This window comes from Mytilus edulis, chromosome 11 (genome assembly GCF_963676685.1).
Source record: "Mytilus edulis chromosome 11, xbMytEdul2.2, whole genome shotgun sequence".
In the NCBI taxonomy this organism is placed as follows: Eukaryota; Metazoa; Mollusca; class Bivalvia; order Mytilida; family Mytilidae; genus Mytilus; species Mytilus edulis.
In genome coordinates, this window is record NC_092354.1 from 79,044,069 (window position 1) to 79,062,212 (window position 18,144).

Here is an 18,144-nt window from a genome sequence, read left to right on the forward strand (position 1 = left end):
AGTAATGTGTTTCTATACCTATTGTGTACATAGTCATTTATAATTTATAAAGACGTCTGAAGGATGTGTACTATTTTTTTGTAACATTTCCCCTTGATAAAACTAATGTATTGAAACCGAGGTCAACTGACACACTTATTTTCTACATTTATTTTCTAAAACACGATTTATTCATTGTTTAAGGAACGATAATACATTTAAGAAAAATATGGCTAATAAGACGACACGATTTGTCTCCCTTGTACAAAATACTGTCCTAGATAAAAGACATTGAAGACGAAAGCATTTTAAATATGACGCGAGAAAGGCGACGATTGTCGGATGAATATAATCAATAGATGATCATAAAAATAGCATTTTAAGATTAATAAATTACGGAACTTGTTAGCAGTACCCAAAACATTGTTTTTTGGACACATCAAATTTAATTTTTTCATGCATAATTATGAAATTCAATAATATTCAAAATTATGGATACGCATAATATAACTGGAAATATTATTTAATCTCATAATATTATGGATTTTCATAAAGCAGTCAAATTTAGCCTATTCCATAATATTATGGAGTTCGCTAAGTGCCCCGACTGTATATATTAAAAGTTCGAGTCAGCTTTTTCTCGTCATGTTTTATATATCAAATATCTCGAAAAGGAGTTAATATTTTTAGCTTATTTTGATCCTTAACCATGTTAACTAGTACTCTTCCAGCTTAAAATGTCAATATTGAATTTTTGATTTATTTTATTTCTTTACATCACCTAAGTATATCCTTAAGGTATGAATAATAAATAAATGGTTATGTTTTATAATGTAGGTATTAAACAATTCCATTAATTTGATTTTACACAAAAAGTCGTATTCAATAACCTGTTCTGTTTTTAAAAGGAAAGTTGTATATTTTCAAATCATATTCAGTGAAACCAATGTATAAAAATTTAGATAAGATATGGTGAGAGTGCTAAGCAGACATAATGCTTTTTTGATATTTTATATGTATATGGATCTTGTCTGTATACCAGCTTTGGTTATTTGTAATATATTCAATTTTTCATTTATTCTTACTACATTTGTATAAACTTCAAGATTTGAATTATTTTTTTAAAACCGTTTTTTTTTCTAAGTGAATATCGATCAATATTTTCGAAGGATTAAATATTTCTCAGTGCTTTCTTGCCATGGCTTTGTTTGAACTTGTTTGTTTGCATATTTGTCTTGAATGTTTGTTTCTAATATTTTATTAAGTGTGCATTTGCATTCAGATATCGCAGATCAAATTTATTCGTTCATTGTATATTTATTTACGTTTTTAGATTGAGTTAAGTCTGCCAACAGATATTTTATCGTGTGTTTTTCTATGTTGTGATGTTGTGCTATTGCTTCAGAAAAAGGGAGAAGGTTTTGATCCATTAAAACGTTCAATCCCGCTGCAATGTAAGGTTTGCACCTGTCCTAAGTCAGGAATCTGATGTACAGTAGTTGTCGTTTGTTTATGTAATATATACGTTTCTTGTTTCTCATTTTTTTTAATATTAATTAGACCGTTGGTTATTCCGTTTGAATGGTTTTACACTAGTAATTTTCGGGCCCTTTATAGCTTGTTGTTCGGTGTTAGCCAAGGCTCCGTGTTGAAGGCCGTACATTGACCTATAATGCTTTTTTTTTTAAATTTTTTCGATGGAGAGTTGTCTCATTGGCACTCACACCACATCTTCCTATATATATATATATATATATCAATCAATCAATTAAATGAATGCCTATTTAAATGGACATCTATGAGAAAACCATGCAGATGGTGCTCCATGCAAAGTTGTTTGATTTTGATGAAACTTTGCTGACATGTTCAGGTTGACATCATATGAAAGTCATGCAAGTTTGAAGTCCTTACACTGCTGGTAACCATGGCAACGATAGGGATTTAGGGTATTTTCGAGTTCATTTATAGATGCATTTACTGAAATGCATAGATTTCATAAATTTCTCAAATAGAAATAAATACTATAATACTTCTGAGTGTTTAAATACTTTAATATCACAGATAGGATGTGTATGAAGTATAAATCACATAATTTCATTGAACATAATGATATATATAGAAAATAAGGGTGTGGCAAAACACATAAAATGATAAAAAATATGGCCTTTTCATCAAATCACACTAAAACAGACAATACAGCCCAAAAGTCGCTTTAATTTACCCTAAATTTCAGAAATGCTTTGCATTTTCTTTGGTTCAAAAGATTTTGAAGGGATTTCGGTTGCAAATTAATTTTATAGATTTTATTGATCATTTAAATAGCCTCCCCCCCCTTTTTTTGTATTTTCGCAATAAATTGAGGAAAGTCTCATATTTTAATAAAACCAATCATTCAAAAATAAATACTTGAATTATACAGATTGTAACATGCAATATAGGTAAATCAAATAGAAAAATTCAAAGTGAAATGGATTTTTGTGTCACAAACAATAGTAAGCATTAGGCTTAAAAAAGGGGGGAGCTGCGAAAGACAACTTTTTTTTTTGTATTTTTTTTTATTCCAAATTCCTTTAGTACACTTGTCCCTATTACTTTAAAGAGTAAAATCCATTCATTTATTCCTAGTAATCCCATTTTTGGTTATTGCAGCTTGCTAATTACTAAAGTTGTATTCTGGTTACTGAAAAATGATATGAAATTCAATGTCAAGTTCATCATATTGAAAAATCTTCAGTATTGACAATCAGAAGTTGTGTCTGACAGGTAAACAAAATTAAGACACGTTGCAACCTTTTACTGAAATGCTGGTTACCATATAAGTCATTTTGATCATGAGTACCTGAGACAGTGTGGATAAAATCTGAATTTCTATTGTACAAAGGGAGATAATCCAATAAAAATGCTGATTTTTAAAACCTTAAAATTGCATGTACATATCAATTTAAACTAACATACACTTCATCAATTTAATAAAATATAAACATATCTCTATTTGGTTATCTGGATAGAGAGTTAATAGTGCATTTGAGCATATACTATTGGTTTGCTTTTGTTGTAGTACTTTCTAAAATTCTCCTAAAAAAATGTCTAAATTTATAAATTCTCTTTTAGCATTGATAAATTTTTAAATATCTCAATCTGTATAAATGATCATAAATGTTATTATTTTTTATAGCATTAGTATTATATTTAACAATCAATGAAGATGATACAATAACACTAAATGGTGCTAACATGCAAGAATAAGATTATTATAAACATACATAAAAGTTAATTCGAATTGACTTAGCAGCACAAGACAATTGTTGCATTAGGTATGGAATTTAGGGAAGTATTAAATTGTTTCCATACTATCTTATAAGAATTTACATACATGTAACTACATGAACTATGAAAGGTAATTTACTAATAATCCAATCAATAAATCTAGTTAGTCAATCTAAGAAACAATTTCTGACAAATGAAAATATTATTATGTTTATCAAATGGCCAAGTACATTCGTAATCTTCGTGATTGTCTTCAATACTGATGACCTTTTAATACAGAAGTAATTTTAGACTTCTTATTCGCTGATAAGAAAGCCTTGTTGATGGTGAGACAGTGAGAACATTCTATTTCCTAGCAAATATCTCTCTCTTCTCATTTGTGTTGCAACTGTGTGTTGACTTGGTGGTTTTCAAGACTTGAGCGAGATTCACATTGCCGTTTTTTTTCCTTTTTTTCAAAGCATATGAGTTCCATTTTAATTTATTCTTATTTGAGCTTGCAATTTTTTAACATCAACAGGAAAAATCAAAGACAGATCAGAGCCTTATTCAAGTATCAGTAATATTGTCTAAGTTTTTCTTCATCATAAACATGTTTAACAACAAAAATGTGTCTCAGCAATCAGTCTTCTTTCATGAACTCCAGTTATTTTTGGATCACCAAATGTCTGTAAAAAATAATAAGAAAACAATTGTTATCCATTAACTGATTGAAATTTCCTAAAAAGAAATTACTTATTAACTGGGTCTTAGTGTAAAATGTGTTTCGATTATCACAACTCTGACATTCCAGTACATAGAATAAGAAATAGAGTATACTAGCTAAAAATGGACCTAAATTTTATTTTTTTCTTATTCCAAGCTGCAGCAAACTTAATTTTAATGAAGTTAATTTTGCAGATTTCATCTTGTATTTATGACGTTATGACAATACAAAAATAGGGAGATGAGTATTGATTGCAAATGAGACAAATATCCACAAAAGTTCAAATGAAATGAATGTAATGCCTCTGTACAACCTTCAACAATGTACCAATATCCAAAAGGCTTAAATTAAAATATTGTTTGTTTGCAGTTTACCGACCGACCCTTGAAAATCCTCCCGACTGAACATTTTATTGCTTTAAATTTGAAGAAATTTTTTTTAATACTTCTATTGACGCGATCCGGAACTTTGGGTCATTTCCGGAAATGATTTAAAGTCTGGGTCAATTACGCATTTCAAGTTCGGTTTTTCTTAGCTTCCCGTCAAGCGTTCATGTGACCATTTAATGATAAAGCACATGGAAATTGTTTACAGGCATCGGAGGAGTACTTTACGCTGTCGTCTTGTGTCAATTTTAAGACAAATAACAAACAAAAAAGTTTATTAGTAAACTGTTTATACAGGTTCAGGCACATGTAATGATGTGTGATGATATCATTGACGATGATGCAGCGGATATTCATAACTGACACGATAACCATTCTGTCTCAAACAAAGCGGGTACAGAATCTGTGGAGCCTGACTTTATTGAACCAATTTCAGTGGTTAAATAATTCGACAGCAGCTTGAAGTATGGCATATTTTCTACAAATCGTTGTGAAGACGACAAAGATGAAACCACTCCTCTGTGACTTAAATCTTCATGGATATCTGTAAACACGCCTGTACGGAGGAAGGGCTCATTTGAAATGTTAGATCATGCCAAATCAATAAGAAGCAACCCTAACTACACAAAGATGTAGAGAAAATGAATGGTTAGCTTGAAAAATAAATATACTCTCTCTATATTAAATCTATCTTCGATTGCAATGAGTATGCTCCTTTAGGATAAGGTGGGCTGCCCCACTCATTGCAATTATTCTCTTTCTTACGGCAATATTAAATATATACCCAAACTGTGTGGCCTGTGTAAATTCAATTAAAAAATGTCCTTGGGAGCTATTCTGCCAATTTTTTTTATGCATTAAAAACATTTCAGTACAGACCATTTACTTTTAATGGGGTGCTATGGATTTCACCCCAAACTTTAGATTTCTTTGGTTTTCATTAAAGCCTGGCAAAAATATTACCTTATCACATATAATTAAATATTGTTAGAAATATGAAAACAGTCGAATGTCTTAATCCTTTTTTTTTCAATTGAGGAAGATTCAATGGTTATTTTTTTTTATTAAAAATACACTCTTTTATACATTGTCTTATAAATCTTCAATATCTACATTTTTCTGATGAAAATACTCTACTCATGAAAACATTCTAGTCAAGAAGCATACATGTCTGAATATATTTCTTTAAAACAGTTCTAGTCATAATGACATTCCTTGTTTATAAGTGTTCCAGTATTTAATAATTATACCATATTTTATGTCATAAATTGGATAATGACACTAAGTTTCAGTTTTGGTTAAAAAGTTTTTTATCTGAAAATGCCTGTTCATTTGATGTTGGTTTTCAGCATGTCCAGTGTTTGTTGTTTTAAAATGTTGTTTTTTTCTTCACAAGAAACTTGGTTTAGTGTAACTGCTTGTTTAAACTGTATTTTGGCTGATAAAATAAAATATTTTTCCTACCTACCGACCCTTCAGTCTGAAGGTACAGTCGGGAAAACTGCAAACAAACATATTTTTAAGGTTGGCCAAATCTAAAGTCTAAAAGACATGATTAGATTTATCACATCAAAGAACCCCATACATGCAATTTTTAATGAATTTAAACAAAGTTTAAGTTTGGACCCCAATTTGAATCAACTTGAAAACTGAGCCCAAATCATAAATCTAAACATGCTAAATGCATGATAACATTTAGCATAGAAAAAAAACTTCAATAATATTTTAATAAACTAACAAAGGTTTTTTTGCCCCCGTGATCTTTTTTGCAATTTGAAAACGAATATTAAAAATCTAAACATAAAAGAAGTATTTATCCCAAAAAAGTACAATACACCGTTTAATTTTTCATAATATCAAAGAACACCAATTATTCAATTGTTTTATGAAATCAAGTTTAACTTTGGACCCTTTTGACCCTATAGCTGATATAGACCAATTTAAAAACAAGCCAAAACATTTGAAATTGGTAAAACAATAAGCATTGGAAACAAATATATAATTAATTTTACAGCTAATTTCCTACGGCATGTAAATCTAAGACTTCGGTTAGCTTGCATGGTTTGTTTGTATATTGTACAATTGCAATTGACATAACGTCTAATCAAATTAAAAGTACTCCATAAAGGTTCAATATGCCTATATTTATTGTTTGAAGATATCAACCTTAATTACAAAGCTTGAATCAATATTTATACAAACAGAGCAAGCAAACCTACCAAAGTTTTACTCTACACACATTAGGAAAATAGCTGTAATAATGGTAAAAGTGTTTTTTCAAAAATGAAAAATACAAATGTAGTCTTCAGGTTTACCATAAATGCATGTTTACTCTAAATGAGGATCAGTCAAGCTGACAAGAACACATATTTTTTCTAAGTTTAATTCTTATAAAGAGAACAATTCCAATGATGAGTAATTTTGTTGTGTAAATTGTACTGATATGGCCTTTAATTGATCATAAAATAATAATTTGAGTGTTCTGTGTGTTATTTTTACTTTTTGTTTACCAGATTGAACTTTTAAAATTGAAGGGTTAATCTAATTTATTGATTATTTATCATGTTTTTACAATAAAAAATGTAACTGGTCAATTTCCAATTTCTATATATGATTATATTTCACTAATAATGCAACAACACAGGTCTTATTTGCTCTCTATTTAGTAGTCTCTTGTTATGACTTGTTTGATTCATTTTTTTTTATCAATTATATCATATATTTACCTATATGATCTATCATATCTGCTTTCATTTTAACATTATTTTCGTGCTTTTCCATCTTCAGCATTTACCTGTTGATAAGAAATAAAATATTGTATATTTGTACATTTGCATGATCAGTACAGTGAATTACACCTACATGTACTTTGTACATTAAGTTGGCTTAACATAATGCATTGGTTCATTGAAAAAAAAAGTTTTGTAGATATGATAATTAATTTGTGTAAATGTCATAAATGCTATGATATCAATCACATCATCAAGTAATTCATTTCTTCGGTATTGTTATTTTGAATTTGTTTTATCTGAGTAATCTGTAATGTTATAATCTCATGTTGCCCCTTGGCCTTCTGGGCCCTTTAATTTGGAATACATTTGTAAGCATATTCTATTCAGATTCTTTTTTATTAACGATAGAAGTAAAGACATGTACAAGTTCTCTTTCCATGTTAATAACTGTGATACATGACCTGCACTAAGGAAATGTAAAGAAAAAGTCTCACAGTAACCAATTTTTAGAGAAAAAAAACCCAGCTCATAGTCTGTAAAACATTTTTTTGAGTTTGAGAACCATATATTGTATCAATCTAGCTGCATTGTACAATGTACATATAGTACTGGTAAAGGAATGAATAAAGACAGGAAATTCACAACTCTTTGGGAGCTATATTGTGACTTTAACAGTGCTTAATCAAAACCTGTCACAAAAATCTTTAGGGTAGGGATATAAATAAAGGTAGGTATGGTAGTGCGGTTAACACACATACTTTTTAGTTGGCATAAATGTACAGTAGTTTATGTAATCTATACATGTTTCTCGTTTCTCCTTTTTTTGATATAGATTTGAAGCAACCATTATTTTTAAATTAGGAGAAAAAAACCAGAGTCAATGGACTCTATTGACAATTTGGCAAACAAACTCAGGGCGAAAAAACCTGATACCGGAGGGCTTTGTAATAGAATATATATTTTTTCATGATTATTATAGATCATGAGAGACTGAGAGAGAAAAAAGTTTTTCTATTAAAATTTAGAAGGCAAACACATAAATCTTTTAGTTTCAGAAGAATTTTAAATCATTATAAATGTATGTCAATGAAAATTAAATCAGTGTTTGCTTCAAGAAAATTATGTAAATACCCCCCCCCCCCCCCTTTTTTTCCCCCAAAGAGAAATGGTCTATGCTCTTCTTCCTAAATTTATGATTTAATGTGATGTTTCTATAGTAGGTGTTTTTGTGGTGTCAAATTGCTTTTTCTAACCACAAAAAAAATTAACAAACTTACCAGAACCAACTGAAACTGAAAGTTTTGCTTTGGAATTTCCGTTGCTAGATTTGGAAGGGTCATGAAAGGATGGCAGCAATTCATTTTGTCTTCTTGTCTACTGCAATCCAACTCCTGTCCATGTTTGCAGCATATGCATATTTTTAAAATGTGAGTCTGAAACCTAGACATGATAGTGATAGTCTAGCCTCATGATGAGTCATGTCTAGACTATCTGATCAGGATCAGACTTATCCCAGTGGCAGTGGGAATGTCTTTGCCACATGGTTTGCTATGTCTTTGTTACACTCTTTCAATAAAGATAAGTTTTTGTCTACACCATATTCATCAAAAATACCATTATTTCCTATCCTTCTGCACATTTGTTGATTTCCCTCCTTCTGTTATTGACACTAAATCGACCTTTTATTGTGAAGAGTTTTACAAAGGGAGATAATTTTAGCTATATTTTTCAGTTTTTCATCTTTTATTCAAATAAGCTTATATCAATTTGCAACCAAAATCCCGTTAAGGAATACTAGTTTGTAGTGAACCATAACGTTTAACAAAATATTTTTTCAATTTGAGTGACTTTTGAGGTTTTATGGACATTTTCAGTACAGGCTGAATTCAAATTTAAAAAAAAATAAAAACAAAAATAAAGGTCGAAATAAGATCCAAATTACAGTTTATTTTAGTAGAAAGTCTGAATTTTAAGGCCAAACAATTTTTTTTGTCATATAATACTTTGAACTATTTAATAAAAAAAAAAAAAAAAAATGTCCATTTTCAACAACATTTTCCAGCAAATTTGGTACTAAACTAGAATTGCCCTTGATTCACATAATTTGAGATAAATTGTCATTTTTTAACCATAGAACTATTAGATGTACTTAATACTTTACTAGGAACCCAAAATCAGCTGCAAATTCCACAACCCCTTTCATATTTTTTTTTTGATTTTGCATGGTTTTCTCGTAGACATCCATTTTAAAAAGGTATAATTCAATATGCTTCTTTCCTCACAGACAATATTTGATTACCGAAAGCAGGAATTGTTGAAACAAATAAATTTGTACAAAACACAACAATACCCTTATAATTGATACAATAATACCATTTCGTCTAATGGAAAACAATTATCACCGTGGATAAACAGTACACCGGATATAGGTAATAAGCAAGCGGAGCATCATCAATTATGACCTGACACGATAAGAAAATCTTTGTTTTATTTTATCTGCGTATAGTGTTCATTTTTCAACATCTGAAAATCCTGCTTCCAAATAATTTTCACATCGATTCGTACCTATTTATAAGACATCTTTTATATTCTGATATGAATAATAAACTTTTACTTGTGCAAATAGTTGTGAAGGTTAACAGGAATTTTCAATTTCGATGCAGTTGTCGAGCCATGTACATGATATATCTGAATGAAAGCTAATACAGTGCAAAAGTGATAGTTACCAATCACAAACCTACCTTAGATAATTCATTACATGAAGCATTTTGGATAAAAACAAGTGTAAAAAAAAGTTTTTGTGTACGGTGTACAGCCGCAGGTGTGTACGGTGAATAGAAAATAATTTGATATAAACTGTACGGTGTGTAGGCAATTCACTTCAATTCGCATCATGTGCAATCCCATTTCTCGCTTATTTCTTGAAATATTTTAACTTTCAGTGTGTAAACAAAATATCTATTGGGAAAAATTTATCGGGTAATCATGTATTAAGAATAAAATTCAAAGGTTACATTGATAATTCAATAATTTGTGAAGTACTATATTGAATTTCTTGTTTTCACAGGTGTACCTTAGCCTTTGTGAATTCATGGTTGACCAAGTCAACACTGCCATTCATATGGGATGATCCCACAACAGCAGATGTCAGTCAGGTTGCAGCGGACGTTCATAATGGCTGTGTACGTCGCAAGTCAACAGACCAGTCTACCAAGACCCCTCTAACTGGCTGCATGGTGAATGCCAATTTTGACTTGAACAACTTCATGAAGTAAGTACTTGCATGTGTACAAATTCTTACTGGACAGATAAATCTCTGAAACATGGAATCAATTTTACAATTGCATGTCTAGTCAGTCACATTAGTCTAATGCAATTCCAAATAATTTGATTCTGTAATTACACACTTTTTAAACAAATTACTGCCCTTTGTCAATTTTCTACTGGTTTCATACGGGAATAATTGGCTTTTTCCAATGCAAAGCCTGAAATGTTAATACTGTTGTATCAGGCGACTGTCCAATGTCACTAAAATGGCAAATGGACTATTAATACCAAATGGCAATGATAAATCATAAATATATATAAATATAATAACATGATGAAAAAGAAGATGTGGTATGATTGCCAATGGGACAACTATCCACAAAAGACCAAAATGACACAAACATTAACCACTATAGGTCACCGTACGGCCTTCAACAATGAGCAAAGCCCAAACCGCATAGTCAGCTATAAAAGGCCCTGATAAGACAATGTAAAACAATTCAAACGAGAAAACTAACGGCCATATTTAAGTAAAAAAATTGAATACCATACTTTAACTGACTCACTGAAAAGACCTGATTTATAGATAGACTTTTGGGCGACATGTAATGAAAGCATGATATGTCCTAAAATGGAAACATAGAATTTTATTTAAATATCGTTTTTTGAAGAAAAAAAAAGCACATAAGATGTGCCATACAAGCCATACAAAAATAACCAAGAATATTTTAATTACTTTTTGAATTTTGAAAACAAGGAGAGTAATATTTTGTTATTTTCTAGGAGACAATAATATTGTACCTACTAATTTCTTACAAAATCAAATATATCACAATGACATTTTATTATATTTGTAGTAAAAATAAAATAACAATTATAGCCTTCATATGAGGTTTCCACGGATATATTGACCCATAGAATATAATCTAAGCGCTGTAAGCACTGTTGATCCTTAACCATGTTAACTAGTACTCTTCCAGCTTAAAATGTCAATATTGAATTTTTGATTTATTTTATTTCTTTACATCACCTAAGTATATCCTTAAGGTATGAATAATAAATAAATGGTTATGCTTTATAATGTAGGTATTAAACAATTCCATTAATTTGATTTTACACAAAAAGTCGTATTCAATAACCTGTTCTGTTTTTAAAAGGAAAGTTGTATATTTTCAAATCATATTCAGTGAAACCAATGTATAAAAATTTAGATAAGATATGGTGAGAGTGCTAAGCAGACATAATGCTTTTTTGATATTTTATATTTATATGGATCTTGTCTGTATACCAGCTTTGGTTATTTGTAATATCTTCAATTTTTCATTTATTCTTACTACATTTGTATAAACTTCAAGATTTGTATTATTTTTTTAAAACCGTTTTTTTTTCTGAAGTGAATATCGATCAATATTTTCGAAGGATTAAATTTTTCTCAGTGGTGTCTTGCCATGGCTTTGTTTGAACTTGTTTGTTTGCATATTTGTCTTGAATGTTTGTTTCTAATATTTTATTAAGTGTGCATTTGCATTCAGATATCGCAGATCAAATTTATTCGTTCATTGTATATTTATTTACGTTTTTAGATTGAGTTAAGTCTGCCAACAGATATTTTATCGTGTGTTTTTCTATGTTGTGATGTTGTGCTATTGCTTCAGAAAAAGGGAGAAGGTTTTGATCCATTAAAACGTTCAATCCCGCTGCAATGTAAGGTTTGCACCTGTCCTAAGTCAGGAATCTGATGTACAGTAGTTGTCGTTTGTTTATGTAATATATACGTTTCTTGTTTCTCATTTTTTTTAATATAAATTTATTCTGCCTCAGTGCATACTAGTATAACCATAAGCCACAATAATGTATATCATTTATTTCGAAAACCATGAAATAACAAGTTCTACATATGTGTGCTGTGATGTTGGTAAAAAGCTACAAAAAACAAAAACAAAACCTTAGCTAACTCATCATACTCGTGACTACAAAAATCATAAAACTAACAGTTCAAATCTATGTATCAAAATGAATTTTCAATCAAATCATTCAAAAATTATAGCACCAAATGGCTTTCCATACTTTTGTAAAAACAGTGACAAAATTAACAATCATCATATTTCACTTTTGGCTGATATACACATATACAAAATTTATCTTGATGTGGAAACATATTAACTTTCATCATACAATCATTAAAAACTATGAATTATAAACTTACATTGTGAGTTGGCGTAGTTTACGATACTTTTAAATGCCTGTGACCACGTTCATGCTTTCAATTTAGGAAACAAAAAAGTAAGGGGGACAGTAACGAACTTCAAAGTACAAAAATCTAGCAATAAAAAATAGTCCGGGAAAACTTATGAAAAATCGATAGAATTTCTGTTAAACAATAAAAAATCAACACTGGTAACAGTACACTCCCCGTCTATTATCATTCCCATGATAACATTTTACAACAAATTTATGCAAATATACCAAATGTAAAAATAAGTCACAATTTTGACTATTACGAAAAATCAATGCTATCGAAGAACATTCCTTCAGCATAAAAAACACACTAAAAAAACAAACAACAGTTCACTTAAACCTTTTATAAATTGTTCAATATTGTCAATATTCACAATCAGTCTACCAATAAAACCATCTCACTAATCGGTCTAGTATATGTAACAGCTTTTCCTTCCTTGTAAATGCGGAGGCGAGCCTTGCATACTTTTCCATCATCGCTTTTGAAAACTTCCTCCACAATGCGTAGTGGCCACTCTCCTCGGTAAATAGATTTGTCTCTCATAAGAATTACATGACCAACTTTGATATCGTCTTTGTCAACGTGCCATTTACGTCTCTGTTGCAAACATTGTAAATAATCTGACCTCCAATGCTTCCAGAATATATCTGATAGAACTTGCACATGTTTCCATTGTGCACGATACATATCCTTGAGATTGTATGTGTCCGTTATCACAGGTAAGTAGTCTTGTTTTCCAGTTAAGAGGATTGATGGACTTAGAATCAAAGGCATTTCCGGATCTGATGATATCTGTGCAATGGGTCTTGCGTTAATAATAGCGGTCACTTCAGCTAAGAATGTTGTTAAACTTTCATGAGTCAAACTTTTACTACTAGAAGTTAAGATAACAGCGTCTAATATTCTTCGTGTGACACCTATCATCCTTTCCCACACTCCTCCCATGTGGGAAGAGTGGGTACGGTTAAATTTCCATACTGAACCAGATTCACATAGAAAGTTTTTAACTGTCAAATCTTCAACATTTATAGCTTCAATATTTGAATCATCTGTGGCACCTATGAAATTTGTCCCACGGTCAGATCGATACACTTTGGCTTGTCCGCGTAATGACTGGAACCTACGAAGTGAATTTATAAAACAGGAACTGCTTAATGATTCTATCACTTCTATATGAACTGCTCTCGTAGTCATACATGTAAATAAAATAGCCCACCTTTTACTATTTGCTGAACCTCCACGTGTCTTACGAGTTAATACTTGCCAAGGTCCGAAGGTATCCAAACCTACAAATGTGAACGGAGGCCCTGGTGTTAGTCTATCAGAAGGCAAGTCCGCCATTTTTTGTTCCTGGAACTTTCCTCGAAGTTTCCTGCATATTACACACTTTTGTATAAATGAAGAAATTAATCGTTTAGCTCCAATTAGCCAGTATCCTGCACTCCTTAACGCACCTTCAGTTAAATGTCTACCCTGATGTTTCACTGAATTGTGATAGCGGTCTATAAGAAGCTTACTAATGTAACTATTTTGCGGAATGATAATTGGGTTAATTTTTCCTGTCGGAAGCCAAGACTTTGCCTTTTCCAAACGTCCTCCTACACGAATCAAACCTTGTGAATCCAAAAATGGCGAAAGAGAGATTAAAGATGATTGTTTTGATATGTTTGCGCCTCTAGCCAAACATTTTATCTCTTGCGAATATACTTCCTTCTGACATTCCTTCAAGATAAATAATTCCGCTTTTTGGTAACTATCAATTGACATGACATTTTGACAAAAATGCCAACCTTGGCACGACTTATCCTTTAAACTGAATGACTGAGCCACATGTTGCAAAAATGATATAGCTTTCACAAGCCGTCTCCAACTAGAGAATTTTTTAAAACGCCCCACTATTGGCGCAAGCGCATCTATTGACGTTTTCGATGCACTTATCTCTTTTCTAATCTCTTTATCATTATCTGGACTAACTAACGGATATAATATTTTGACATCACATTGAGCTTCTTCCGTCAGAGTTCTTCATCCACTTCGGCCCAAGAAGCCATGGATTGTTTTCCATATCAACATATATTGAGTAACGTGTACCGCAATCTGATGGGTTTAAATGTGTTGGAACAAACTGCCACTGATTTGACGACGATACACTCAGAATGCGTTCAATTCTGTTTGACACGTAGGTGTGAAAACGTCGGGTCTGATTAGTGATATATCCTAACACAATTTTGCTATCAGAATAATACTTGATAGAGTCCAACGGAACATCTAAATTTTCAGATATTATTTTTCCAATTTCGGTTGCCAAGACAGCCCCACATAACTCTAATCTTGGTATCGTGTTTCCGCTAAGAGGTGCTAGTTTCGATTTTCCCATAATAAATCCTACGGTACTGGTCCCATATGTGTCGATAGCTCTTAAATATGCCTAAGCCGCAACTGCCTTCTCTGAAGCGTCTGAAAATACATGTACTTCTAAGTTGTCCATAACACTGATTGACATAGGTATATACATACGCGGTATACTAAGTTCTCGAAGTGACAAAACAGAGATCCTCCATTCATTCCATTTCTCTTGAAAACTTTGTGATAAACATTCATCCCAATCAGTACCCGGTGGGGATGCATCTCGCAACAAAATCTTTCCGCTAATTGTGAGTGGTGACAAGAATCCAATCGGATCAAAAATACTATTCAATGACGAAAGAATACCTCTACGGGTGCAGGGTTTATCATCTTGTAATGGGGTAAATATAAAGCTATCGGTGTTTAAGTCCCAAGCGAGGCCAAGGCTGTGTTGTACCGGAAAATAGTCTTCACACAAGTTTAAATTCTTGAGATCCTTTCCAATATCATCGGCAGGGAAAGCCTTCATTACGTCGCTACTATTTGATGTAATCTTGTGTAACCTAATGTTACCTTCTGTTTTTAGCGCCATCTGTGTTCTTGTTATAAGATCAATTACTTGTTCACTTTCAGGCAAGGAAATGAGCCCATCGTCTACGTAAAAATCCCTGTTAACGAAAGTCTTAACATCTGAGCCGAACGTTTCATTAGAGTTTTCAACTGTCTTACGTAATCCGTACGTTGCCACTGCAGGAGAAGCGCTATTGCCAAAAACATTGACACACATCAGATGTTCTATAAGCGGATTATCTGGGTTATTGTCCTTGTACCAAAAGAACCTCAAAAAGTTTCTATCTTCTTCTCTCACGTAGAATTGATAAAACATTTGTTCTATATCAGCAGTGGCCGCAAACTGGTCACTGCGAAAACGCAACAAAATACCAAGTAGGTTGTTAGTGAGATCTGGTCCTGACATCATAACGCTATTGAGAGATACTCCTTCGAAAGATGCTGAGGAATCAAATACGCCTCTTATCTGGTTAGGCTTGTTCTGGTGGTAAACGCCAAAAAGGGGGAGATACCAACACTCCTCATCTGTGATTATGGGAGCTACCTCCGCTGCTCCGCTAACTAATACTTTTTGCATAAATTCTACAAAATGAGTCTTTTTTGTAAAATTTTGTTGGAAAGATTTATCGAGTATTTGAGCCCTTTTCCATGCTTGACTCCTATTGTTCGGCAATCGTTGTCTATTTGGTCTAAAAGGGAGGGGTGCAGTCCAGTGCCCATTTGAATCTTTCTTAAATTCAGAATCCATGAGATTAAGGAACAAGCGGTCTTGGACTGATGTGCCAATCTTGTCGTCATCTTTGGTTTTAATAAACAATGGGTCATTGTTACATCTTTGTGAATGAACATTATCTCTGATATGAGCCAATTCAGTGTTTTCCTTTACATACAAAGTGTTAATACAAGGTTCAAATATAGTTCCTCTACCATTGTTCATTACATTAGTCTTATTGACATGGACAAAATTTGGTTTGTGTACTTTGCCTAAGCAAACATCGCCTATAATTACCCAACCGAAAAAGAGCTCCTGGGCAAATGGCGTGCCCTTCGGTCCTGTCAACTGTCTAAACACGTGGTGCGCTTCTGGGACATCTCTTCCAATCAAAAGTTGAATGTCTATATTTGGATTCAAATCTAATATTTGATGAGCTATCTCCCGTAAATGGGGATAGGATTTAGCAATATCCGGAGTCGGAATTTCTGATTTTTCGTCTGGGATTGCACTGCACTCTATTACTGAATGTATTTCAAGTTCTCCACTACCAGACAATGACTCAACTATCAGACTTTCTGCACATCTACCATTCATGATAGTGCGTCCAGCACAAGACGACATAGTATACTGAATGGCCGATGTATTTATACCTAATTGATCAAACAGCTCAGTCTTAGCAAGAGTTCTGTTACTTTGGTCGTCCAGTATAGCGTACACATTAACGGCTTTATCTGGGAAGTTCTTCGGGTACACACGGACCTGAACGGTTTTTCCACATGATTTACCACTAAATCCACATAATAACGTGCACTTGGATGACACTGTTTGATCATTAGCATTTTGCGTTGTATCAGATGATTTCTCTCCGCCGTCAGGACAAGTAGATTTTGCAGTTACATGCATAGCGGTTATATGATAATTACTTCCACAATGATCGCATTTTACAGTTACAGTGCAATTTCGTGACATACGAGTTGTCGAATGGCAGCATTTGAAACAAATATTATTATCCTTCAGATACTTTCTGCGTTCTTCATAAGTCATTGCTTTAAAGGCTCGACAAGTATTCAAATGATGATTGGCTTTATTAATAGGACAACGTACTGTCTCTTTCTCTTCCTTCTGTTTAATATTAACATCCGTTTTTCGGTTAAACACTGACGTTGCACCATGGTTAACTTTCCGTGTTTCATTTTTCCTAGAAAACGACGTTTCAGTATTACTATAAATAAACGCGGGATCATTTTTGACAGCACTAACCTCTCTGATAAATTGCACCAAGTACGAAAAAGGTGGAAATGGTACGTTGTTCCTCAGTTTGTATTGCGATGCACGTGTTGTCCACTTCTCTTGTATATTATATGGTAATTTGTCCACAATTGGTAAAACACCAGAAGAAGAGTCGAAATATGACAATAAATTTGAAAATGGCTCATTCTCTTTCGAAGATTCTATTTGTGTGAGAATATCTAATAGCTCATAAAGTCGACTATGATCCTTGTTTGTTAACTTTGGAAACTTCTGTAGTTTTGTTTTAATTGCAGCTTCTACCATCTCAGGTCTACCATAGCGTTCATCAAGACGCTCCCATATACGACGAAGACCAGCATTTGGATTGTTCACATTTGACGCACGAATATTTTGCGAAAACTTTGAAGATTCACGGCCGAGCCATTTAACTAATAAGTCCATTTCTTCGAAAGCCGTAACTGAGAGTTCTTCAGTAATACTTTTAAAGGTAGCTTTCCATGAAGCATAAGTTTCGGGACAGTCATCGAAATTCTGAAATCTAGAAAGTAATAAATCTTTCTTCAACAAAAACTTTGTCAAGTCAGACACTACAGACTGATCATGATTTGGTGGCAGTGGTGGTTGAGTTAATTCAAAATCAGCTGCATAAGGATTTAATGTTTGTTTTTGCCGAATTGCTGGTTTAA

General features: G+C 32.4%; 2 protein-coding genes across 2 annotated transcripts; both read right to left on the reverse strand.

Annotated features, from left to right (window-relative positions):
• Nucleotides 1–12,951: 12,951 nt before the first annotated feature.
• Nucleotides 12,952–13,917, reverse strand: LOC139494621 (uncharacterized). Its single transcript, XM_071282780.1, has one exon. The coding sequence runs from the start codon at nt 13,915–13,917 to the stop codon at nt 12,952–12,954; it is 966 nt and encodes a 321-aa protein (XP_071138881.1).
• Nucleotides 13,918–15,004: 1,087 nt separating this feature from the next.
• On the reverse strand, nt 15,005–17,899 carry LOC139494622 (uncharacterized). Its single transcript, XM_071282781.1, has one exon. The coding sequence runs from the start codon at nt 17,897–17,899 to the stop codon at nt 15,005–15,007; it is 2,895 nt and encodes a 964-aa protein (XP_071138882.1).
• Between the last annotated feature and the right edge of the window lie 245 nt (nt 17,900–18,144).

What these genes read in the sequence shown, in the direction of transcription:
- LOC139494621 (XM_071282780.1), bottom strand. Translation starts at nt 13,917, where the DNA reads ATGGCGGACTTGCCTTCTGATAGACTAACACCAGGGCCTCCGTTCACA.
- LOC139494622 (XM_071282781.1), bottom strand. Translation starts at nt 17,899, where the DNA reads ATGGACTTATTAGTTAAATGGCTCGGCCGTGAATCTTCAAAGTTTTCG.